Here is a 26,338-nt window from a genome sequence, read left to right on the forward strand (position 1 = left end):
AACACCTCATTCCCACCCAGGGGAAGCAAGCCTCCATACACTAGATATAAGAGGCTACTGTGCTTTACTCGAGGAAAAAAACCCTAAACCCTTTGATTATTTAAATAGGTTCTCCCACATACTACAAATAACCTATTACCAGACACTCTCACAAGACTGTTACTATGTTCCATATATCATCTTAGCTAGGAAAACAGTACCTCGTTTGAAGACCCATTCCACAACTGCCACCTCAGTGTCAGTGGCCCATCTTAGGCTGGCTTCCCCTGGTGGAGACTTGCAAAGAAGCTGTTTGAGAATTCAGTGTATGCTTTCACTAGATGCTTCTCCTTAGACTTAGCATCATGCTTCAGTGCCTGGTTTTGTGTAGCTGTTATATGGTCCATATTTTGCTAAGAACTCCTCACCCACTATTTACCTGGTTGAGCCATGCTTGCTGAACTCCCATAGGTGAGAAGCATATAGGCTGGTAACTACTGTGGTTGAAGAATTAGCTCTCCGTATTCATGCTACTGGCTCTCCTTCCTCTTTGCCATGGAGTAACATCAGGTTCTTCTTCGAGTGATTGCTCACATCCATTCCAGTTAGGTGTGCGCGCTGTGCGTGCACGTTCGTTGGAAACTTTTTACCCTAGCAACTCCAGTGGGCCGGCAGGTCGCCCCCTGGAGTGGCGCCGCTATGGCGCTCGATATATACCCTTGCCGGCCCACCCGCTCCTCAGTTCCTTCTTACCGCCGTGTCGGTCGTTGGAACTGTGGAGCGCGGCATAGCTGTCCTCCACGTCCCTAGCTCTCCTTGTTAACTACCGTTATTATTACAGTTGTTAGTTAGGTCGTTAAGTATAGTTAGTTAATTAGTTGTAGTGTAAATAGTATTGTATATAGTTGTTCGCCGGTCTGGGCTGTAGCCCTACCCGGCACCGGGCTCATGCCTGGTTCGCCGGGCTTTAAGCAGTGTGCGGCCTGTAATAAGCCTATGCCAACCAGCGACCCCCACGACGCGTGTCTGAAGTGCCTGGGGGAATCGCACAGGTCGGACAAGTGCCGCATTTGCAAGGCTTTTAAGCCAAGGACAAAGAAGGAGAGAGACCAGAGACTCAGGACTCTCCTAATGGAGGCGGCACTTGACCCAGCAGCTTCACAGGCCGTGATCTCAACGCCGGCACCGGATCGCACCGGCACCGGAAAGACTCCCCAGCACAGACCTTCCCCGGAACCGGGTGCAGAAGCGAGACCGTCTACGTCTGCTACTCCAGCCAGGCAGACCCAAATGGAGCGCCCGGCATCGACATCGGCCGCGGCGCTACCGGCACCGTCGACTCCGGTACCGCCAAGCTCCCCCTTAAGATCTGGGGTTGAGCTATTGGTCCCATCCACTCTGGAGACCTTCGCCTCGGCACGGGACCTTATTGCCCTAACTGAGTCTACTCAGCCGCCACCCCCGGTACCCATGATGACGGCACCGTCTCGGGACTCGCGCTCGCGATCGAGGTCCCGACGCCACGGTCGCTCGAGATCCCGCCGCCGCTCGCAGTCCCGGCACCGCTCCCCTCGGCGGTACCGGTCGCACTCGCGGCACCGATCGACCTCCAGACGGTCGCGGTCTGACTCCAGCCGTCGATACCGGCACCGAGACTCTAGGAGCCAGTCTCACCGTCACTCACCGCGCCGGTCGACCTCCCGGCACCGAGCTGGTGGCAGGTCCCGGTCGACCTCCCGGCACCACGTCGGTGGCAGGTCCCGGTCCCGATCCCGGCACCGAAGCAGCGGCCGGTACCGATCCAGATCCCGGCACCGAGACAGAACCCGGTCCCGATCCCGGCGCCGCTATGACTCCAAGTACCGATCCCCGGCACCGAGAAGATCTTCGGTGCCGAGCCGCGCAGACCCTTATCAGCCGCGGTCGGCCCCGCCATGGCCTTCTAGACAGCCGTCGGTGTCGTCGCAAGCGGACAGCGTGTATGCGCTGGGCACCGACAGGCAGGCGGCATTGTTTCAGGACCCTCCGCAACAGGACCAGGGTCCGCAGCAGTGGGGGTTTTGGACACCCTGGGCATACCATCAAGCCCAGGGCCCCCAACAGCTTCCTGCTAGGCCTGCAACGGCGGAGCACAGGGTGCCAGAGGCTTCGTTGTCTCGCCCCCCTCCCTCCCCTGATGGAGAGGAAGGATCGAAGCAGCAAGACCCTGGTCTTGCTCCTGAGACAGAGGCAAGAGCTGAGGGGGACCCCCCACTGGACACTTTCTTGCCAGGGGTCTCCTCATCCTCCTCCCCCGACGAAGCGGTGGCTGGCACTTCCTCCAGTAGCCCTCCTCCGCTAGATCTCAGGGCACACCAAGACCTCCTTAGGCGAGTAGCACAGAATCTGAGCTTGCAAGCCGAGGAGGTCTCTGAGATCGAGGACCCCATCGTCACCATCCTCTCATCCGATGCTCCCACCAGGGTCGCCCTACCCTTCATTAGGACGATCCAGGCCAACGCCAATACAATCTGGCAGTCACCGGCCTCCATCCCCCCTACGGTGAGGGGCCTCGAGAGGAAGTACATGGCCCCCTCCAAGGGCTACGAGTACCTCCACGTCCACCCGACACCGTGTTCCCTGGTGGTGCAGTCGGTGAATGAGAGGGAGCGCCACGGACAGGAAGCTCCAGCCCCCAAATCCAAGGAGGCCAGGCGTATGGACCTCCTCGGCCGCAAGGTCTATTCGGCTGGGGCCCTTCAGCTCAGGGTTTCAAATCAGCAAGCCCTGCTCAGCAGATATGCTTTTAACTCATGGGTGGCAGCGGATAAATTCAAAGAGCTGCTGCCACAGGAGGCCCGCCAAGAATTTGCGGCCATTCTGGACGAGGGCAAGAAGGTTGCACGAACCTCGTTGCAAGCTTCTTTGGACGCTGCAGACTCGGCTGCCCGCACCCTCGCCTCGGGGGTAACGATGCGCTGCATCTCCTGGCTTCAGGTCTCTGGCCTTCCACCGGAGCTCCAATACACCATCCAGGACCTCCCGTTCGAAGGCCAGGGCCTGTTTTCAGAAAAGACAGACCCCAGACTGAAAAGTCTCAAGGACAATCGGGTCATTATGCGCTCCCTCGGGATGCACACGCCAGGAACGCAGCGCAGACCCTTCCGGCCACAGCAGCAACAGCAGCGCAGGCCATACCCCCAGTTCCGCCAACGGCAGGACCTCAATAGGCGCCGTGGCAGGAATGGAAGGCGTAGACATTCGGGGAACCGGGGGGGCAGAATCAAAGCTCCTCTAAGCCCCCGCCTGGGCCCAAGCCTTCGTTTTGAAGGTGCGCCCGAGGGCGCAGTAACAGTTTTCCCCACGGATCCTTCCCCCCCGTTTTCCAACCGCCTTTCGTTTTTCCTCCCGGCGTGGACCCAAATAACATCGGACCGCTGGGTCTTACGCACGGTGCAGACGGGATACCGCCTGCAGTTTATATCATTTCCTCCTTCCCGCCCCCCTTCCTCGTCCCTCTTCAGGGACCCCTCTCACGAGCAATTCCTTCGACAGGAGGTACAAGCACTCCTCAACAAAGGAGCTATAGAGGCGGTTCCGGAAAACGAGAAAGGCAAGGGGTTTTATTCCTGCTACTTTTTGATCCCCAAGGCCAAGGGAGGCCTCAGGCCTATCCTCGATCTGCGAGAGCTCAACAAATACCTAGTGAAGTTGAAGTTCCGCATGGTATCCCTGGGGACCATTATCCCATCCCTGGATCCAGGAGACTGGTACGCCGCCCTCGACATGCAGGACGCTTATTTTCACATTGCCATTTGGCCACACCACAGACGTTTCCTTCGATTCGTGGTGGGCCGCCTTCACTACCAATTTGCAGTCCTCCCATTTGGCCTTTCTACGGCCCCGTGGGTATTCACAAAATGCATGGCCGTCGTTGTGGCACATCTTCGGTGCAGTCGTATCCACGTGTTCCCTTACCTAGACGATTGGTTAATTCGGGGCACGTCGGAACTACAGGTTTGCAGCCACGTCCGCAGGATCACTGGCCTGTTTGCTACCTTGGGCCTCATGATCAACATAGACAAGTCCACCCTGCTCCCCACGCAGAGGGTGGAGTTCATCGGGGCCGTCCTGGACTCCACCGTGGCCAGGGCTCTTCTGCCGTTACCGAGGTTCCAGGCGTTGTCGGCGATCGTTCAGCGATTGCGGGCAGCCCCCTTAACATCAATACGGACATGTCTAACCCTGTTAGGTCACATGGCAGCATGCACATTTGTGACCGGTTACGCTCGGCTCCGCATGAGGCCCCTCCAGTTGTGGCTCATCGCACATTACCGGCCGGCAAGGCAACCACTAGACATGCTGATCACAATCCCCCAGGGGGTGTTAGATTCTCTCGGCTGGTGGCTAGACCAGTCCGTAGTGTGTGCGGGGCTCCCTTTCCACCCACCCCAGCCTTCGGTGTCCCTAACGACGGATGCCTCAGATCTCGGCTGGGGGGCCCACCTGGGATCCCTGAGAACACAGGGCCTGTGGTCCCCGCAGGAGGTGAAGCTACACATCAACATGCGGGAGTTGAGAGCGGTCCGCCTTGCTTGTCAAACGTTCTGTCACCAGCTTCGGGGTCGTTGTGTCGCGGTGTTTACCGACAACACGACGACCATGTACTATATCAACAAGCAGGGCGGCACCAGATCATCTCCCCTATGTCACGAGGCGATGCGACTCTGGGACTTTTGTGTAGCCCACTCCATTCACCTCACGGCTTCCTTCCTCCCCGGAGTACGGAACACGCTGGCGGACCGCCTGAGCAGATCCTTCCTCTCACACGAGTGGTCCCTTCGCCCGGACGTCGCCCTCTCAATCTTTCAGAGGTGGGGTTATCCCCGTGTGGACCTCTTCGCGTCCGGAGGGAACAGGAAATGCCAGGCGTTCTGCTCCTTTCAGGGCAGGGAGCCTGGGTCTATTGCGGATGCCTTCCTTATTCCGTGGACGACCCACTTGTACTACGCGTTTCCCCCGTTCCCACTAGTCCACAGGGTCCTTCTGAAGGTGCGCAGGGACAGGGCTCGCGTGATCATGGTAGCCCCGGCGTGGCCCAGACAACATTGGTACCCCATGTTGCTGGACCTGGCCATAGCCGACCCAGTTCCCCTGCCCCTTCACCCGGACCTGATCACCCAGGAACACGGGTCTCTCTGTCACCCGGACCTGCAGTCGCTGCACCTAGCGGCGTGGTTCCTGCGTGGCTGACCAGTTCTGAACTGCGTTGCTCCACCCCGGTACGGGAGGTACTCTTGGGCAGCAGGAAGCCTTCCACTAGAGCGACATACTCGGCCAAGTGGAAGCGTTTCTCCTGTTGGTGTGTGGAGAAAGGTCTCCGCCGTATGGAAGTTTCGTTGGCCAATATTTTAGACTATATTTGGTCCCTCAAACAACAGGGCCTGGCGATATCGTCTTTGCGGGTCCACCTGGCAGCTATCTCCACCTTTCACCCGGGTGGGGATGGCCGCTCCGTTTTTTCTCACCCGACGGTGACTAGATTCCTGAAGGGGCTGGAACGTTTGTACCCTAACGTCCGACTCCCTGCTCCAACCTGGGATCTTAACCTGCTGTTGTCTCGGCTCATGGGGTCCCCCTTTGAGCTGTTAGCTACTTGCTCCCTACTCTATCTCTCTTGGAAGACTGCCTTTCTAGTAGCTATCACCTCAGCTAGACGGGTGTCGGAACTCCGGGCTCTCGTGGTAGACCCCCCGTATACAGTCTTCCATAAAGATAAGGTGCAGCTGAGGCCACACCCTGCCTTTCTCCCCAAGGTGGTCTCAGCCTTCCACATCAACCAAGAGATATTCCTCCCGGTTTTTTTCCCGAAACCTCACTCTTCAGGCAGGGAGCAACAGCTCCACTCGCTTGATGTCCGTAGGGCTCTCGCGTCCTATGTGGAGAGGACCAAACCGTTCCGCAAATCCCCCCAGCTTTTCGTGGCAGTAGCGGACCGCATGAAGGGGCTTCCCATCTCCTCGCAGAGGTTATCCTCATGGGTAACGTCCTGTATCAGGACCTGCTATGAGCTGGCCCACGTTCCTACGGGCCGTGTGACTGCGCATTCTACCAGGGCGCAGGCGTCGTCGCTGGCTTTCCTCGCCCGTGTGCCCATCCAGGAAATCTGTCGGGCAGCGACCTGGTCGTCGGTCCACACCTTTGCTTCCCACTACGCCCTGGTCCAGCAGTCAAGAGAGGATGCGGCCTTCAGATCTGCAGTGCTCCATGCCGCTACTTCTCACTCCGACCCCACCGCCTAGGTATGGCTTGGGATTCACCTAACTGGAATGGATGTGAGCAATCACTCGAAGAAGAAAAGACGGTTACTCACCTTTGTAACTGTTGTTCTTCGAGATGTGTTGCTCACATCCATTCCACACCCGCCCTCCTTCCCCACTGTCGGAGTAGCCGGCAAGAAGGAACTGAGGAGCGGGTGGGCCGGCAAGGGTGTATATCGAGCGTCATAGCGGCGCCACTCTAGGGGGCGACCTGCCAGCCCACTGGAGTTGCTAGGGTAAAAAGTTTCCGACGAACGTGCACGCGCGGCGCGCACACCTAACTGGAATGGATGTGAGCAACACATCTCGAAGAACAACAGTTACAAAGGTGAGTAACCGTCTTATACTGTAGTTTGGAAGAAGGAACTGGGGCAATTCCTTATGTAGCGTAGGGTGGCGATGTCACTCATAGACGAGAACTCTCGTGCACCTGCCCGTGGAGGTGGTTTTGCAAAGTAGCTTGACACCAGCGGTGCCACATTGCAGTGAACTGTACAGAGGTAGCTCTTGAACACTTACTGATAAGTGATCTTTCACATTACTGTGCAGGCAGAGAAGAAAGCTGGAACTAAATGTGAAAGAAATTTCTTTGGCTTTGGCTGTGACTATGTGATAGGCCAGAAGTGACCAGGGCTGAGATTGGAGGAGCTGTTGATCTTCCCTCTTTCTCCATGGTTTCACAACAGAGGAAGATATGGAAGGATCAGATTAGCAGTGGTGCTTGCAAAATGCATGCTGTCATTGGATGTGTATTTGGGAAAGGGGATAAAAATAGGAAATTCTAAAACTTATTTCTGTATTCAGCTTAAGCTGTATAACAACTTTTGCTTTTTAGCCTCTTTCCAGATTTGTTTTTATAATGTAAATTGCTTTAGAGTTTCACAACTTTAGTTTTTTTTCTAAACGTGATTTGTAGCTGGACCACAGTTGTTGCTGAAAGAGTAGCAGGTCTCGTCTCATAAGAAATGGGATAAAAAAGAAATGTAAATAGCCAAGGAAATTAATTTATTCTGAGTATATAAAAGACCTCCATAACTACTTCCTTAGTATTTTTTTCCAGCTACAAACTGCTTTTTAGTGAAAAGAGACATTTCTTTTAACATACTAAAGCAACTGGTTTTGTAAAACTTACTAGTTGTAAACACCTGTTGGACTGGTGTATTTTCATGAGGTCAATGGTTGAAAGCCTTGGGCTTCACAGTGAGACTTGAGTCAGTGTCCCAGGAATGTGCATTTGTTATAGCTTATTGACTAAATGGTGTATGACTTCGGTTCACCAGGAGAATCTATATCAAAGGACATGTTTTACTTTCTATGTCTGTGTCCAAAATACAGAAGATACGGCGAGTTTAAACTCTGCTGTGTATCATGACTATAAATCTGTTTTTCATCCCTGCATTATTCCAGTCCCTCTCTAGAGGGCAATCTTCTACCATAGAAAAAGCAGGCTGAGGCAAACTGAATATTTGGATTTTTATTTTTTTTAATTTTCATTTTCTCAGGTATTCCTGTAAATTATCAGGATGTGGCATCAATTGATCCAGAGTATGCAAAGAACTTGCAGTGGATTTTAGATAATGATATCAGTGATCTTGGGCTGGAACTGACCTTCTCTGTCGAGACTGATGTGTTTGGAGCAATGGAAGAAGTGCCTTTGAAACCAGGGGGTGCAAGTATTCTTGTTACACAAGACAACAAAGTGAGTGTTCAGGTTTATCCAGAAGTTACTGATAAGAACAATTTAACTGACCTATGAGTGAGTAGAAGCATAAATTATGTACCTAAAGTAATCATACCCACAATTTTAAAAAGTAGCTGGCAAAATGGTCCCCGTTTGTATATGTCAGTAAATTGGACTCTTCTGAAGAAAGTTCTTTAAACAGCTCTCGGAAATTGTCTGTCTGTCTCTTTTGTTGGAGTTTTTATGAAGAAAATCAAGGTAGAACTCAAATGAAAGACTTTTTAGAAGTGACATCATACTATACTGTACATGGTCAAGCTCTTGGCGGAGGGTGGGGTGTGGGAGGAGGGGGAGTATTAACAAGGAACACCTGTGTGCTTTTCAAAAATACAGCTGTAGGTAATGTTGCTTAAGTGTTGCAAAATTCACTGTTAAACATGGCCGGTTTACTAAACAGTGGAGTGTTTAAGGTGTGTTGGGACAGAGAAGTGCAAAGCACCCAAAACTCCATTTGAAGTCAGTAGGAATTGTGCTGCTCAGCTACCCAGACAGTTTGGTCTTAACATTATCATTGAACAAAACACGATGCAAATTCATTCACTAAACAGAAAGGAATAGGATTTTGAAATAAACTTATTAGGCCTTTCATCTTTCAACAGTTCCAGGCTTATTTTATGAGCCATAAACAAAGTTTAACAATATAACATTTTGATCTATGTAAAGCAGAAGCTGACAGAATTATAATTGGGTTAAAATCTGTGTGCTAGCGCAGTTGGGCCTAATACTTAAACACAGTACTAAAGCAAAGTCTGTTTCTGTTCTCTGTGTTAAATATTTTGTAAACAACTTGCTGCTGCTTGTGCTACAGAAAAACTAAACCTAAATTAAATATGTACTGTATACCCTGTGGCTATAAACCCCTGAAAATTGAATGATATAGTGAAATCTAAAGAGAATTTCTTTGGAAAAGATATAAAGTAATGTAGACTTCTAAAATTTAGTACTGTGATTTTATGTTTCATGCTCTGCCTACATGAGAAAGTCATTAATCTGTGGTGTGTAATTACCATAACAAGGGTTAAAATAGTATCCTTTGCCCAGCCTCTTTTTAAAAATTTAGTTCTAAATTATGATATAACTTACCTTTTTATTGAATTTTGTCCTTCATTCAATAGCTCAGTGTATTCTTCATGCAGTCTTTAATGTTCAGTATCTGGTAATATGCCTTCATGCTACTGACACTTCAGAAATTTACCATTTGTGTTTTCTTCTTTAATCTTTCCATATGTATTAAATGGTTATGTCGTGGTGGGTCTGTTACCAGTATAAGCACACTGTATATGAATAGATTTTAAAGGAAACTGTGCTCAGTTTATTCAATATAGTGGTCTGAAAGTTTCCATGAGAAGCATTTCCAGCCATGTATAAATTGTTTAGTATATATGAAAATAGTTTTAATCAGTTTTATTTGTGACATTGAGAGTATGGGAGTCCAGCATATAATCCTTTTCCGTATTAAGCAAACGAGCATCAATATAGTTGGTGTTAAAACTTTTAACACTTCGTAGAAGAGTCAAGCAGACATTGTTCCAATCAAATTCTGTACTTCCTTTGCACTGGTTCTGACTTCAGCATACTATGTGTATTATATGTATACATAAATTGCATGTATTTATCTAGCTTTTTGTTGGTAAGATATTCGGCTGTTATATTGGCAAATGACCACTTGGTGTCATCATTTATTTTAAAATTTTCTTGTTTCTGGAACTTTGACAGTGAATCCTTACATGCATAATCTTCCTTTCTATCAGGGCAGACATGTCATTCAGATAACTAACATGCATTTTATGAGACTGATTCTCCACTGTCTTGTACCATTTAGAGTTGGTTTTCCACCCCCTTTTCACAGGTGTAAATGACTACACAATGCAAGTCAGTGGAGATTTGGCCCCTTTATTAATATTATAAATGGATGGAGTCAGGGAACAAATTCACTGTTGCTTTCTTCCAATCTCTTTTAAATTCTTGTAGTATAATATATATTCTTAGTTTAATATATCCCACAATAATTTGTGGTTTCAGTGTTGCCATTATAAAGTCTATTGTCAGTTTACAATGCTCTTTTCAATTTGAACGAAGTTGGAAATTTGCTAACATGTCATCCCTAATCTAATATTTAAGTTCTTCTGTTTGACTTATCCTACAAGAATTTTACATATTTTAGTTGATAGTTTTTTGTATATTTGCTTTATAAATATTCTCATACTACCTCCACTACATGCTCAACTCTGACATGAAGAGATCACCTCTAGAGGTGATATTTCTATTCCCTTCTTGCCCTTAGCACCTTTTGATGTTGCTAATTGTTATGATGATTTTTGAAATATGGATGTTAGTCTCTTGGGAATGGGGGGATTATCAAACTATTTAATGACACGGTCATACAAACAGCAGTTAGAGGGCAATGACTTTTTTGCTCTACTGATAGCTAGACTCAGTCTAATGCAGGAGTGGGCAAACTTTTTGGCCGGAGGGCCACATCTGAGTATGGAAATTGTATGGTGAGCCATGAACGCTCATAAAATTGGGGGTTGGGGTGCGGGAGGGGGTGAGAGCTCCAGCTGGGACCTCTGGGTTGGGGCTGAGGATGAGGGGTTGGGGGTGCAGGAGGGTGCTTTGGGCTGAGACTGAGAGGTTCAGAGGGCAAGAGGGGATCAGGGCTGTGGCAGGGGGTTGGAGTGCAAGAGGAGGTAAGGGGTGCAGGTTCCGGGTGACGCTTACCTCAGGCAGCTCCCCGAAGCAGCGGCATGATCACCCTCCAGTTTCTACGTGGTGGGGCTGCCAGATGGCTCTGCATGCTGCCCTGTCCACAGGCACCACTCCTGCAGCTCCCTTTGGCTGTGGTTTCCGTTCCATGAGAGCTGTGGGGGTAGCACTTGGGGCGGGGTCAGCGTGCGGAGCCCCTTGGCTGCCCCTCCGCATAGGAGCCAGAGGGGAGACGTGCCACTGCTTCCTGGAGCCATGTATAGCAGGGCAAGCCCCCAACCCCTTTCCCTGGCGGGAACTCGAGGGCCAGATTAAAATGTCTTGGGGGCCGGACACGGCCCTCGGGCCTAGATTGCCCACCCCGGTCTAAGGATACAGAGTCCTTGACTTTTAAATCATGTGCCAGTTCTTGGACATACCTATTCAGTAAATATTTTCTTAATGACCTGTATTTGTACTGTGTAACTTAATGACTCTGGCAGATTTAAAAAATGCCTTTTTTAAAAAAAGATCCAAAGTAAGTAATAACTTTATACTGCAGTCTTTCTTCTCCAATAAGTTTAGAATATTTTTCTGTAGTCTATGTTGTAATTTTTTTTGTAATTTAAGAATAAACAATTGTCCTTTTCTAAAACTTGTACTAACATCTGTCAGAGGAGGGAAGTTCAGTCTCTGAAGAAATTCATTAGTGTGTGTCCCATAGAGGGGTACCTGTTGAAAAGTGTTATCATCCCAAGCAATTCATAAAGTCATGGGGCACAAAGGGAAAAAAAAATGCTAATCCAGTCCAGTAGAAGAGGAATGTCAACTGAGAATGACACATACTTATTTAAAACAAAAATTAGTTCAGCAGATAAAACCTGAAGAAATTTATATGGATGGTGTTGAAAATAGGATATACAATTTCAATAAAATAGTCTGTGTGGCTATCCAACAATGACAACTCACAGGGTCATGTGCTCTCATGTGGCTTCATAATATGATCTGTGAGGAGCAAGATCATGAACAAATGTCACACAGGAGTGTGCATGCTCACACTGAAGTCTCAGCATGATGCTTGACCCTTTTTTCAATCACTTTTTCGCACCTGGCTTCCTCAAAGTGTTAACTTTTATTGATAGTTGTTCTCTATTCAGTCTATTCTGTCCTTGGCTGTGTCTTCAAATGTATTGTTCTTTATGCTGCATGAGGTGAGTTTCTGCTTATGGGTGTCTCTTTGAAGTATTTTGTTGTCCACCCATACTGTGCTTTCAAGAGCAACACTCCAGAAAACAAAAGTTTTCTATGAGCTATGTTGTTGCCCACTCTGATAACATGATCTGTCAATCTAAGCTGAGTTTTGATCATTTACTTGGCCTCAACTGGCCTCAATTACTGTTTTGTTCTTTCAAGGATATTAATGTTTGAGACTGTCTTGCCAGTCAACTTTCAGAATAGAGTGGAGGCAGCATGTGTGACATTCTTCAAGTTGCTTAATGTGTCTGTGGTAAATTGTCTGTGTTTCACACCTGTCTAAAAGGGATGCTATTACTGCTGCATTGGGTATTATCAGTTTTGTTAAAGGCTTGGCTACACTGGAGAGTTGCAGCGCTGGTGGTGGGTTTACAGCGCTGCAACTTACTCACTGTCCACACTTGCAAGGCACATACAGCACTGCATCTCCCTGGCTGCAGCGCTGGCTGTACTCCTGCTCTGCCTGGGGTATAACGATTGCAGTGCTGGTGATGCAGCGCTGCTCCGCCAGTGTGGCCACCAAAAGCACTGTAATTGGCCTCCAGAGGTATTCGGAGGTATCCCAGAATGCCTGTTCAGCCACTCCCAACAGTGCTGCAAATGCTGCAAATGTGGCCACACTGCAGCGCTGGTAGCTGTCAGTGTGGCCACGCTGCAGCACTTTCCCTACACAGCTGTATGAAGACAGCTGTAACTCCCAGCGCTGTACAGCTGCAAGTGTAGCCATACCCTAAGTGTTGGATGGTGTGCTGGGTGAGTATCCTATGGCAAAGTCTTCTGAAGGCCTGGCTTTGCTTTTATATTCGACTTCAGCTTTCATGATCGAGCGAACCATCTGTTAAGATAGTATTGCCCAGGTATGTAAAGTTATTGACAGTCTTTGGCTTAACAATCAGTGGCGATATTTGGCTGGTGGTTGGTCAAAAGAAGGCTTGTTTTTTGTTTTTTTTTTTTTCCAGGCTGATAGTGAGTTGAAACTGTTTAGTTGCCTCAGAGAACCTTGTCAAGGATAAGCTGTAGATCGTTATCACTATGGTTAAGTAGTGCACAGTCATCCACAAAAAGGGCTTCCTGTATGAGTTCCTCAAGAATTTTTATATTTGCAGTAAGCCTTTGGAAATGGAAGAGTTTTCCATCAGTTCCATACCTTACGTAGATGCCCTTTGGAAGGCTGGTCTTTGCATAATTCAGAACTGCTATAAAGAGGAGACGAAAAAGGGCCAGGGCCAGTGCCAGCATACAGGCTTGCTTCACTCCATTATATATGGGAAATTGTTTAAAAGGTCACTGTCTGAGAGGGCTTGACCAGTCATGTCTTTGTGAAATTGATATATGATGTTGGCAGATTTGGTGGAGCAGCCAAACTTTTCTAGAATTTTCCAGAGGCCGTTTCTGCTCACAGTACCGAATGTTATTTTTAGGTCAATGAAGACAGTGTACAGTTCTGTGTTTTTGTTCATTTTTTTTTTTTCCCCTGAATCTGTCTCTCAACAAAAGCCAGGTCTGGTGCCCTGACCTGATCTAAATCCACAGTGACTCTCTGGTAGAAACGTATCTGATACTGTTTTGACAAACTGAGCAAAATATGAGTGTTGAGAATTTTGCTACTAACAGATAGCAGGGAAATACCCCGGTAGTTACCACAGTCAGAGTTAATGCTTTTATTTTTGTATAGAGTAACTGATTGTATCTTTGAAGCCCTGAGGAATTTGCTTGGCTTCCCATCTTTGATTTCATGTAGATAAGTGACAGCATTTAGGCCTGCAAGTTTTAAAGATTTCATCTAGTATGTCATCTTTGCCAGGTGTTTACCGGACTTCATTTGTTTGATAGCTCTTTGCACTTCCTCAGTGGTAGGTATTTGGGCGATTTCTTCATATATGGGGTCAATTCCTCTAGCACCTGTTGGTTGATAGTAAAGGGTGATTCCGTGGCTCAGTGAAGTGTTGTACTCATCTTTCAGAGATGCCTCACTTGTCCTTAATTAAGGTAGATCCACCTGAATTCTTTAGTGGAGAGGGTCCAGATTTTGATGGACATAAATAGCTTTCAGGGAATCCTGAAACAATGTTATGCTAGTATTGACATAATGCAATATTTCTTCTGCTTTCTTTTCCCACCAGTTTTCCTGTAGGAACGAATGCAGTCTTTAACCCTTGGCTTGCAGGTACTTGAATTTATCTTTCTTTAATGTTGATTTTTGTCATTTTGTCAAGACATACACATCATTCTTTTGCTTGAGGATTTTTTCATTGAACCAGTCCTGGTGCCATCTTTGATTTATGGCTAGAACATCTTCTGAGGCTTGAAGAATGGCTGATTTGAATATATTCCACTTTTACAGTACATTATTGGTTGATGTAATGTTATCAAACTTTCCCCTAAGTCTTCCCTTAGTTTTTCTTGAAGAAATGGATGTCTCTGCTTTGCTATGTTCAATTTTAGATTTAATATCTTCAGCTGAGGGGCAGCAGCATGTAATTTAAAAATGATTCTGATCATTGTATGTTGAGTCCAACTATTCGTCCCTTGCATTGCTCTGGTGATATTAGTGCCACTTTGCCATATAATGACAGTCATTCAGGTGTCAGTACTTTGATCTCCAGTGCATCCAAGAGGTTTTATAATTGTCTGCTTGCTTAAATACTGTGTTTGTAATAGAGTTCATGCTCAGCACACTTGCTGAAGTAGGAGACTATTGCTGTTCATTTTTCCAACTCCATTGGTCTTTATTACTGTTCCAAGCCTCGCTATCTTTCCCTACTCTGGTATTAGTCTCCCATGGATAAATCTTTCAGTGACTTCAGAAAGCTGCTTCTAATGGCAAAATAAATGCCATAAATCCTTTCTTCCTCTGCTGTTTTCCCTTTCCAAAAGATTAGCCACCTCCTAGTTCAGCGAGCCCCAAACTTTTGACAGTTGTGCCCCCCCCCTCCCGTCTGCATCCCTCCGTCTACCTATAGCTGAGAGTGGGGATGTGGCTTGGAAGTAGGGAGGGGGGAGACACAGACAGGGTAAGGGGGCCAAAGGTGGGGCTGCAGCTGGGGGGTGGGTCTGGGGCTGAGAGCGGTGCCGAGGCTGGGTACGGAAGCAGAGCTTCAACTGGGCTGTAGGGGGGACCAGCAGCTGGCCCATGGCCAGGTGCTGCTCTGCTCCCAGCCTTACCCCTAGCCTTCACCCTGGGCCAGGAATGGAGCTGTGTCCAATGGGCGAGGCTGGTGGGGAGACCAGGAGCAGAGCCACACCAAGGCTGGCAATGGGGCCAAGGCACAGGGCCAGGAGCCAGGGATATGGCTGGGGGCTGGATGGCACTCCCTCCCTGCCTCTGTGGGGGCTGCTCTGGGCCCTGTTGTGCCTGCTCTGGATGTTCCTCTATGCCCCCTAGAGGGGCACACCCCACACTTAGGAACTCGGACAGAAGTCCCCATTCTGGAGCCTTCTTCTCCAAGTCATCTTTTGCTGAGGGCAGCCATATTGATGCTCCATCTTGCAAGTTCCCTTGCAATTAATAATGTACACATTTCAGGTCTTGATGTGGTGTTATCTATTAGAGTCCCTATGTTCCATATCCCCATGGTGAGAGCTCTTGTTTTGCGTACAGAATGACCTCGTGTGTGGATGATCCACCAGATGTGGTAAACTGTCCAGATTAGAGTTGGGCAGGCATTATTATGGCACTTTTGCTAGCCTCTTCCTTTATGGGGGTGAGCAGTGCTGTCTTAAAAGGGGCTATTCAGTCACCTAGGATGTTGCCTGACATCCTTGGTGCCAAGGATGAAGGTTTGTGTCTGACTTCCAGTATTCACCTACACCTGACACTTCACCACTTGGCATTGCTGGAGGACTTCCTTTCTATGATGCATGAAAGGCAATCTTGGTCTCTTGGCTGCTGAAGTCAAAGACCAGTGACTTGAAGGGTCATAAAGACTGGTAACTTCATTAGCTACATTGGATAGCCACTGATGTCTTTTGTGTCTTGTCAAGCAGTGCATATTTCATGGAATGTCCCTGCAGTACCTTTCCCTCTGTTGAACCAAAAGGACTCCTCTGCCCTGTCCACCAAAGCAGACTTAGTACAGATTCATAAAGTCCAAGTCCAGAAGGGATCATTGTGATTGTGTAGTCTGACCTCCTACATAACACAGGCTGTAGAACTAGAGCATATGGTTTTGATTTAAAAAATTTCAGTGATGGACAAGACACCATGACTTTTTGGTAAGTTGTTCCAATGGTTAATTACTCTCATTGTACTTTACATCTTACTTTCAGTCTGAATTTGTCTAGCTTCACTTCCAGCCATTGGATCATGGTGTACCTTTCTCTGTTAGATTGAAGAGCGCGTTATTAAATATGTTCCCCATGTAGGTACTTACAGACTGTAATCAAGTCATCACTTAAACTTCTCTTTGTTAAGCTAAATAGACTCAAGGAGCTCAGTCGCTATGAGGAAAGTTTTCTGATCCTTCAGAGATTCTTGTGGCTCTTCTCTGAAGCCTCTCAAATTTATCAACCTTCTTGAATGGTGGATACCAGAACTGGACATGGTATTCAGCCGCTGAGGTGAAATAACCTCTCTGCCTCTACTTGAGATTCCCCTGTTTATGCATCCAAGGACTACATTAGCCCTTTTGGCCACAGCGGCACACTGGGAGCTCATGTTCAGCTAATTATCCACCACAACCCTCAAATCCTTTTCAGTGTCTTCCCAGGAGAGAGCCTTCCATTATGTAAGTAAATGTTTACATTTAGCCCTGTTAAAGTGCATCTTGTTTGCTTGTGCCCAGTTTACTAAGCGATGTAGACTGCTCTTTATCAGTAACCTGTCCTCTTCACCATTATTTACCACTCCCCAATTTTTGTCATCTGCAAACTTTATCAGTTATTTTGTTTTATTCCATGTTTAATAAGTACATTATAGTAAGAGTCAAGAACTTATCCCTGCTGTACCTCACTAAAAACACTCATTTTATTATTTCCTGTGTACAGATACATTTTGAGACCTATCAGTTAGCCAGCTTTTAATTAATTTAACGAGTGACAGGTACATTTTATATATTTCTAGTTTTTTATCAAAATGTCATGTTGGGACTAAGTCAAAGTATACTACATCAACACTATTGCCTTAATCAAGCAAACTTGTAATCTCATAAGAAAAAGATATCCAGTTAGTTTGATAGACTCTGTTTTCCATAACCCATGTTGGTTGATGTTAGTTATGTTACCCTTCTTTCCCATATCAACTGTTCTCCTATCGTGCCCAGGGTCAATGTCAGACGGACAGGCCTATAATTACCTGGGTCATCCTGTTTCTTTTTAAATATTGAAACATAATGAGCTTTCTTCCAGTCTACTGGGACTTCCCTGGTATGTTAGCTTACTGAAAATCATTATTACCAATCCAATGAGCTCTTCAGCCAGCTTTTTAAGACCCTTGGATGCAGGTTGTCTGGAACTGCTGATTTAAAAATGTCAAACTTTAATAGCTGCTGTTTAACATCCTCCTTGTATGCAATTTTTTTATAGCCACCTTCTCTTCCCTGTTAAATCAGTTTTGTGGTTTTGCTTTTTAAAACCATTATGGCCTTCATCCTCAACTGAGGGATTGTAGCTTTTTGGACATCTAGAAAAGTGTTGTTAAGCCATTCCCAGTCCCATGCATATTGGAAATGAGTATTTCCAGAGGTGTCTGTCTCTCCATAGGTTCCCTCAACCTGGTTTAGCCTGCCATTCAGTGGTGTCCTTGGAAGAGACTGGAATCTTGGTTTACTTAAGTACATCTTCACCCTTCTCCTTTTGCAGGCACTTCACAAACATTTAACTAATCATTCATCTCACTCTTACGTTACTACTACTTTTACCCTGAAAAGAGAATTTCTTCCAGTTTTGAAGAGACTACTAATTCCTGTTAGAATAAAGTATAAGGGATTTCTTTGAAATTGGGCAGCTTCTCAAAATAGGGATATTTTTTAAATGTTGTCATTTTAGACTTACAGTAGAACCTCAGAGTTACGAACACCTCGGGAATGGAAGTTCTTCTTCGAGTGATTGCTCACATCCATTCCAGTTAGGTGTGCGCGCCGTGCGTGCACGCTCGTCGGAAACTTTTTACCCTAGCAACTCCAGTGGGCCGGCAGGTTGCCCCCTAGAGTGGCGCCGCCATGGCACCCGATATATACCCCTGCCGGCCCACCCGCTCCTCAGTTCCTTCTTACCGCCGTGTCGGTCGTTGGAACTGTGGAGCGCGGCATAGCTGTCCTCCACGTCCCTAGCTCTCCTTGTTCTACCGTTGTTAGTTAGTGGTTAAGTATAGTTAGTTATATAGTTTATAGTGTAAATAATATTGTACATAGTTGTTAGCCGGTTTGGGCCATAGCCCTTCCTGGCACCCGGCACCAGGCTCATGCCTGGTTCGCCGGGCTTTAAGCAATGTGCAGCCTGTAAGAAGCCTATGCCGACCAGCGACCTTCACGACGCGTGTCTAAAGTGCCTGGGGGAATCGCACAGGTCGGACAAGTGCCGCATTTGCAAGGCTTTTAAGCCCAGAACAAAGAAGGAGAGAGACCAGAGACTTAGGACTCTCCTAATGGAAGCGGCACTTGACCCAGCAGCTTCGCAGACCGTGATCTCTACACCGGCACCGGATCGCACCGGCACCGGAAAGACTCCCCGGCACCGGGTGCAGAAACAAGACCCTCGAAGTCTGCAACTCCATCCAGGCAGACTCGAGTGGAGTGCCCGGCATCGACATCTGCCGCGGTGCTACCGGCACTGTCGACTCCGGGCCCGGTGGGTCCATCAAGTCCGGTCCCGCCGAGCTCCCCCATAAGATCTGGGGTTGAGCTATTGGTCCCATCGACTCCAGAGACCTTCGCCTCGGCACGGGACCTCATTGCCCTGACTGAGTCAACTCAGCCGCCACCCCCGGTACCTCTGGTGCGGGTAGCGTCCAGGGGCAAACCCATGATGAAGGCCCCGTCTCGGGACTCACGCTCGCGATCGAGGTCCCGACGCCACGGTCGCTCGAGATCCCGCCGCCGCTCTCAGTCCCGGCACCGCTCCCCTCGGCGGTACCGGTCGTACTCGCGGCACCGATCGGCCTCCAGACGGTCACGGTCTGGTTCCAGCCGCCGATACCGACACCGGGACTCTAGGAGCCAGTCTCGCCGTCGTTCAGCGCACCGGTCGACCTCCCGGCACCGAGCTGGTGGCAGGTCCCGGTCCCGGTCGACCTCCCGACACCGCGTCGGTGGCAGGTCCCGGTCCAGATCCTGGCACCGAAGCAGCGGCCGGTACCGGTCCAGATCCCGGCACCAAGACAGAACCCGGTCCCGATCCCGGCACCGGTATGACTCCCGGTACCGGTCCCCGGCACCGAGAACATCTTCGGTGCCGGACCGCGGAAACTCTTACCAGCCGCGGTCGGCCCCTCCATGGCCTTCCAGACAGCCGTCGGTGTCATCACAGGCGGACAGCATATACGCGCTGGGCACCGACAGACAAGCGGCTCTCTTCCAAGACCCTCCGCAACAGGACCATTGTCCGCAGCAGTGAGGGTTCTGGACACCCTGGGCGTACCATCAAGCCCAGGGCCCCCAACAGCTTCCTCCTAGGTCTGCAACGGCAGAGCACAGGGTGCCGGAGGCATCGTTTCCCGCCCCCCTCCCTCCCCGGACGGGGAGGAAGGATCGAAGCAACAAGACCCTGGTCTTCCTCCTGAGCCAGAGGCGAGGGCTGAGGCGGACCCCCCGCTGGACACTTTCTTGCCAGGGGTCTCCTCATCCTCTTCTCCTGATGAAGCGGTGGCTGGCACTTCCTCCAATAGCCGTCGTCCGCTAGATCTCAGGGCACATCAGGACCTCCTCAGGCGCGTAGCACAGAATCTGAGCCTGCAAGCCGAGGAGGTCTCTGAGATCGAGGACCCCATCGTCAGCATCCTCTCCTCCGATGCTCCCACCAGGGTCGCCCTCCCCTTCATTAGGACGATCCAGGCCAACGCCAATACAATCTGGCAGTCACCGGCCTCCATCCCCCCTACTGCGAGGGGTGTCAAAAGGAAGTACATGGCCCCCTCCAAGGGCTATGAGTACCTCCACATTCACCCAACACCATGTTCCCTGGTGGTGCAGTCGGTGAACGAGAGGGAGCGTCACGGACAGGAAGCCCCAGCCCCCAAATCCAAGGAGGCCAGGCATATGGACCTCCTCGGCCGCAAGGTCTATTGGGCTGGGGCCCTTCAGCTCAGGGTTTCCAATCAACAGGCCCTTCTTAGCCGCTACGCTTTTAACTCGTGGGTGGCAGCGGACAAGTTCAAAGAGCTGCTGCCACAAGAGGCTCGTCAAGAATTCGCGGCGATTCTTGACGAGGGCAAGAAGGTTGCACGAACCTCGTTGCAGGCCTCCTTGGACGCTGCAGACTCGGCTGCCCGTACCCTCGCCTCGGGGGTAACGATGTGCCGCATCTCCTGGCTTCAGGTTTCTGGCCTTCCACCGGAGCTCCAAAACACCATCCAGGACCTCCTGTTCGAAGGCCAGGGCCTGTTCTCGGAAAAGACAGACCCCAGACTGAAAAGTCTCAAGGACAATCGGGTCATTATGCGCTCCCTTGGGATGCACACGCCTGGGACGCAGCGCAGACCCTTCCGGCTGCAGCAACAGCAGCAGCGTCGGCCATACCCCCAGTTCCGCCAGCGGCAGGACCTTAATAGGCGCTGCGGCAGGAATGGAAGGCGCAGACAGTCGGGGAACCAAGGGGGGCAGAATCAAAGCACCTCCAAACCCCCGCCTGGGCCCAAACCTTCGTTTTGAAGGTGCGCCCGAGGGCGCAGTACCAGTTTCCCCCACGGATCCTTCCCCCCCGTTTTCTAACCGCCTTTCGTTTTTCCTCCAGGCGTGGACCCAAATAACATCGGACCGCTGGGTCTTACGCACGGTACAGACGGGATACCGCCTGCAGTTTGTATCGTTTCCTCCCTCCCGCCCCCCTTCCTCGTCCCTCTTCAGGGACCCCTCTCACGAGCAGTTCCTTCGACAGGAGGTACAGACGCTCCTCAACAAAGGAGCTATAGAGGCGGTTCTGGAAAACGAGAAAGGCAAGGGGTTTTATTCCTGCTACTTTCTGATCCCCAAGGCCAAGGGAGGCCTCAGGTCTATCCTCGACCTGCGAGAGCTCAACAAGTACCTAGTGAAGTTGAAGTTCCGCATGGTATCCCTGAGGACCATTATTCCATCCCTGGATCCGGGAGACTGGTATGCCGCCCTCGACATGCAGGACGCTTATTTTCATATTGCCATATGGCCACACCACAGACGTTTCCTTCGATTCGTGGTGGGCCGCCTTCACTACCAATTTGCAGTCCTCCCATTTGGCCTTTCTACGGCTCCGAGGGTATTCACAAAATGCATGGCCGTCGTTGTGGCACATCTTCGGCGCAGTCGCATCCACGTGTTCCCTTACCTAGACGATTAGTTAATTCGGGGTACGTCGGAGCTACAGGTTTGCAGCCACGTCCGCAGGATCACCGGCCTGTTTGCTACCTTGGGCCTCATGATCAACGTGGACAAGTCCACCCTGCTCCCCTCGCAGAGGGTGGAGTTCATTGGGGCCGTCCTGGACTCCACCGTAGCCAGGGCCGTTCTGCCGTTGCCAAGGTTCCAGGCGTTGTCGGCGATCGTTCAGCGCTTGCGGGCAGCCCCCTTGACATCGATACGGACATGTCTAACCCTGTTAGGCCATATGGCAGCCTGCACATTTGTGACCGGATACGCACGGCTCCGCATGAGGCCCCTCCAGTCGTGGCTCATTGCACATTACCGGCCAGCAAGGCAACCACTAGACATGCTGATCACAATCCCCCAGGGGGTGTTGGATTCTCTCAGCTGGTGGCTAGACCAGTCCGTAGTGTGTGCGGGACTCCCATTCCACCCGCCCCAGCCCTCGGTGTCCCTAACGACGGATGCCTCAGATCTCGGCTGGGGGGCCCACCTGGGAACCCTGAGAACACAGGGCCTGTGGTCCCCACAGGAGGTGAAGCTGCACATCAACATGCGGGAGTTGAGAGCGGTCCGCCTTGCTTGTCAAACGTTCTGTCACCAGCTTCGGGGTCGTTGTGTCGCGGTATTTACCGACAACACGACGACCATGTACTATATCAACAAGCAGGGCGGCACCAGATCCTCTCCCCTATGTCACGAGGTGATGCGACTCTGGGACTTTTGTATAGCCCACTCCATTCACCTCACGGCTTCCTTCCTCCCCGGAGTACGGAACACGCTGGCGGACCGCCTGAGCAGATCCTTCCTCTCGCACGAGTGGTCCCTTCGCCCGGACGTCGCCCTCTCGATCTTCCAGAGGTGGGGTTGTCCCCGCGTGGACCTCTTCGCGTCCGGGGGGAACAGGAAATGCCAGGCGTTCTGCTCCTTTCAGGTCTATAGCGGACGCCTTCCTTATTCCGTGGACGACCCACTTGTTCTACGCGTTCCCCCCGTTCCCACTGGTCCACAGGGTCCTTCTGAAGGTGCGCAGGGACAGGGCCCGCGTGATCATGGTAGCCCCGGCGTGGCCCAGACAGCATTGGTACCCCATGTTGCTGGACCTGGCCATAGCCGACCCAGTTCCCCTGCCCCTTCACCCGGACCTGATCACCCAGGACCACGGAACTCTCTGTCACCCAGACCTCCAGTCGCTGCACCTAGCAGCGTGGCTCCTGCGTGGCTGACCAGTTCTGAGTTGCGCTGCTCCACCCCGGTACGTGAGGTACTCTTGGGCAGCAGGAAGCCTTCCACTAGAGCGACATACTCGGCCAAGTGGAAGCGTTTCTCCTGTTGGTGTGTGGAGAAAGGTCTCCGCCGTATGGAAGTTTCGTTGGCCAATATTTTAGACTATATTTGGTCCCTCAAACAACAGGGCCTGGCGATATCGTCTTTGCGGGTCCACCTGGCAGCTATCTCCACCGTTCACCCGGGTGGGGATGGCCGCTCCGTTTTTTCTCACCCGACGGTGACTAGATTCCTGAAGGGGCTGGAACGTTTGTACCCTAACGTCCGACTCCCTGCTCCAACCTGGGATCTTAACCTGCTGTTGTCTCGGCTCATGGGGCCCCCCTTTGAGCTGTTAGCTACTTGCTCCCTACTCTATCTCTCTTGGAAGACTGCCTTTCTAGTAGCTATCACCTCAGCTAGACGGGTGTCGGAACTCCGGGCTCTCGTGGTAGACCCCCCGTATACAGTCTTCCATAAAGATAAGGTGCAGCTCAGGCCACACCCTGCCTTTCTCCCCAAGGTGGTCTCAGCCTTCCACATCAACCAAGAGATATTCCTCCCGGTTTTTTTCCCGAAACCTCACTCTTCAGGCAGGGAGCAACAGCTCCACTCGCTTGATGTCTGTAGGGCTCTCGCGTTCTATGTGGAGAGGACCAAACCGTTCCGCAAATCCCCCCAGCTTTTCGTGGCAGTAGCGGACCGCATGAAGGGGCTTCCCATCTCCTCGCAGAGGTTATCCTCATGGGTAACGTCCTGTATCAGGACCTGCTATGAGCTGGCCCACGTCCCTACGGGCCGTGTGACTGCGCATTCTACCAGGGCACAGGCGTCGTCGCTGGCTTTCCTCGCCCGTGTGCCCATCCAGGAAATCTGTCGGGCAGCGACCTGGTCGTCGGTCCACACCTTTGCTTCCCACTACGCCCTGGTCCAGCAGTCAAGAGAGGATGCGGCCTTCGGATCTGCAGTGCTCCATGCCGCTACTTCTCACTCCGACCCCACCGCCTAGGTATGGCTTGGGATTCACCTAACTGGAATGGATGTGAGCAATCACTCGAAGAAGAAAAGACGGTTACTCACCTTTGTAACTGTTCTTCGAGATGTGTTGCTCATATCCATTCCACACCCACCCTCCTTCCCCACTGTCGGAGTAGCCGGCAAGAAGGAACTGAGGAGCGGGTGGGCCGGCAGGGGTATATATCGGATGCCATGGCGGCGCCACTCTAGGGGACGACCTGCCGGCCCACTGGAGTTGCTAGGGTAAAAAGTTTCCGACGAGCGTGCACGCGCGGCGCGCACACCTAACTGGAATGGATGTGAGCAACACATCTCGAAGAACAACAGTTACAAAGGTGAGTAACCGTCTTTTGTTTGTAACTCTGAACAAAACATTATGGTTGTTCTTTCAAAAGTTTAGAACTGACCATTGACTTAATTCAGCTTTGAAACTTTACTATGCAGGAAAAAAAAATGCTGCTTTTAACCACGTTAATTTAAATGAAACAAGCACAAAAACAGTTTCCTTACCCTGTCAAATCTTTTTTACACTTTCCCTTTATTTTTTAGTAGTTTGTGTTTAATACAGTACTGTACTGTATTGCTTTTTTCCCCTCTGCTGCTGCATGTATCACTCAGAGCCAAAGTTGATTTAACTTAGTTTTCAGAAGTGTTGGCATAAGTTTAGATTCCCAAGTAGAAAGATGTCTGCATTGAGTAAAGAGAATGTGTTAGACTTATACAATGTGCATCAAGATGAGCTGGAATAGACTGGCAGGCTGTGCACAAGCACATAGCACTGTGTTCGTGGCCCAGGCAATGTAAAGCTGGATGAAGCTGTTTTTCTGCCCCCATTTGAAAGTCCCTTTACCTTTTTGACTGCTCCATAGTAGTAGCAGTTTTGAATGATAAAAAGGGAGTGAGCCAAGGCCTTGTTTCATTTAGTGTGTATCTTGGAAGGTGAAGAGTGAGAGGTTCCCACTTGCAGATTGCTTAAAATGTGTGGGATACAGTACATCAGTGGTGTCCAACTGAATATTTTCATATTGTAGGTCTTTTGTTTTTCTCCTGTTTAGTTAAAAAACTAGAAAAGGAAATTCCATCCAAACTGATGTTTGAGGTTGTATTGTTCATTCAGTCAGAAAATGACAGTGTAAAATTCCATTAACATTCTTGGTCTAGGTCCAGGCCCTTGCTGGAACTGTGCTGCACTGTCATTCCAGAAGTAGTCTCCAAAAACATGCCTCACAAAATATGGCTGTGCTACATACATTTGTATGGGCAAAAAGGAAATAGAAGGGTACTTGCTCAAACTTTGTAGGTTTCTGTTTTTAGAGGCCTTTTGAAAATGTGTCCATGTGTGCTGCAGTTGCTAGCCTCAATTAGATGAGTGAAGAATGCATTGAAAACCACCGCTAGAATTTACTTCGAATTATAATCTTAATGTAGGCAGGACTATGTTCATGCATATGTATTTTTATATACACCTCTACCACGATATAATGCCACTCGATATAACACAAATTCAGATAGAACGTGGTAAAGCAGTGTTCCGGGGGGGCGGGGCTGCGCACTCCGGTGGATCAAAGCAAGTTCGATATAACGCAGTTTCACCTATAAAGTGGTAAGATTTTTTTTTTGGCTCCCGAGGACAGCGTTATATTGAGAGAGAGGTGTATTTTTTACCATAAAAATCTCATTTTAATGTTCTCAATATCTTTCATTGCAGGCTGAGTATGTCCAACTTGTTACTGAACTTCGAATGACAAGAGCCATTCAGCCTCAGATAAATGCTTTTTTGCAAGGATTTCATATGTTCATACCACCTTCTCTTATACAGCTTTTTGATGAATATGAACTGGTAAGCAGCAGTGCCTATATTTGTAACTGACAGTATTCAGCACTTCATTGCTAATGTAATGAGGTAGAAGTAAAGCTCCGTGTTTTGAAAGAGATTTGATATTCATGCTTTGGTTTTCATTTCTATAGACTTGCTCTGAAACTTCTGTCCTTGTTCACTCTGATTACCTTAGGTGAGCATTTTCCTGAAAGACGGTAGTATTGGTCGCTCGTTACAAAGCATGACTTTACTCTTGTAATACCCAAGATAGAAAGTGAATATGTCATGTGGTGTCCATAAATCCCTTCAGTACACTTCATTCCTATTGCCTAGTTTATTTGTCTTTACTCTCACTTCCTACTTTCTGAATCAAATTTACTTTCCTAAAAAACTTTGTGTAGTTGCTCCGTTTTTCATTTCTGACTGCATATATACTTAGTACTTTGGAGAAAGTGACCACCAGTCAGGGCCTTTTCTGCCTGTTTTCCATGATATTCCATGGTTGTTTTCCTATCTGTTCGGATGTTTCTCTTCTTTCCTTCTTCCTAAGCCACAAAGTGACTTGGTGTAAAATTTTCATAATGCTTTAGGAGCCTGAGTCTCACTGAATGTAAAAAATATAGATCATCTGTAAGCATTACATATTATTTAATGTAAAATTAAAGATATTTTCCAACTTAAGATTGGAAATTCTACTTATATTGGAGTATTGTAGTTAAACTAAACACCCAAATATTTTACTAAAACCAGAAAATTCAGAACAGAAATTCCACAAAAATCCTTCTTATGC

The 26,338-nt window shown here is 49.2% G+C and overlaps 1 protein-coding gene across 4 annotated transcripts in view; it reads left to right on the forward strand.

The window, feature by feature from the left end:
- Window positions 1-26,338, forward strand: part of HACE1 (HECT domain and ankyrin repeat containing E3 ubiquitin protein ligase 1) — a 106,177-nt gene that overhangs the window by 71,738 nt on the left and 8,101 nt on the right. For all 4 annotated transcript variants that reach the window (XM_050949235.1, XM_050949237.1, XM_050949236.1 and 1 more), the window contains 2 exons: window positions 7,781-7,977; window positions 25,438-25,569. In XM_050949235.1, coding sequence (XP_050805192.1) covers window positions 7,781-7,977; window positions 25,438-25,569 — 329 coding nt within the window. The remainder of the gene's footprint in view (window positions 1-7,780; window positions 7,978-25,437; window positions 25,570-26,338) is intronic.

This window comes from Gopherus flavomarginatus, chromosome 4, assembly GCF_025201925.1.
Source record: "Gopherus flavomarginatus isolate rGopFla2 chromosome 4, rGopFla2.mat.asm, whole genome shotgun sequence".
In the NCBI taxonomy this organism is placed as follows: domain Eukaryota; kingdom Metazoa; phylum Chordata; order Testudines; family Testudinidae; genus Gopherus; species Gopherus flavomarginatus.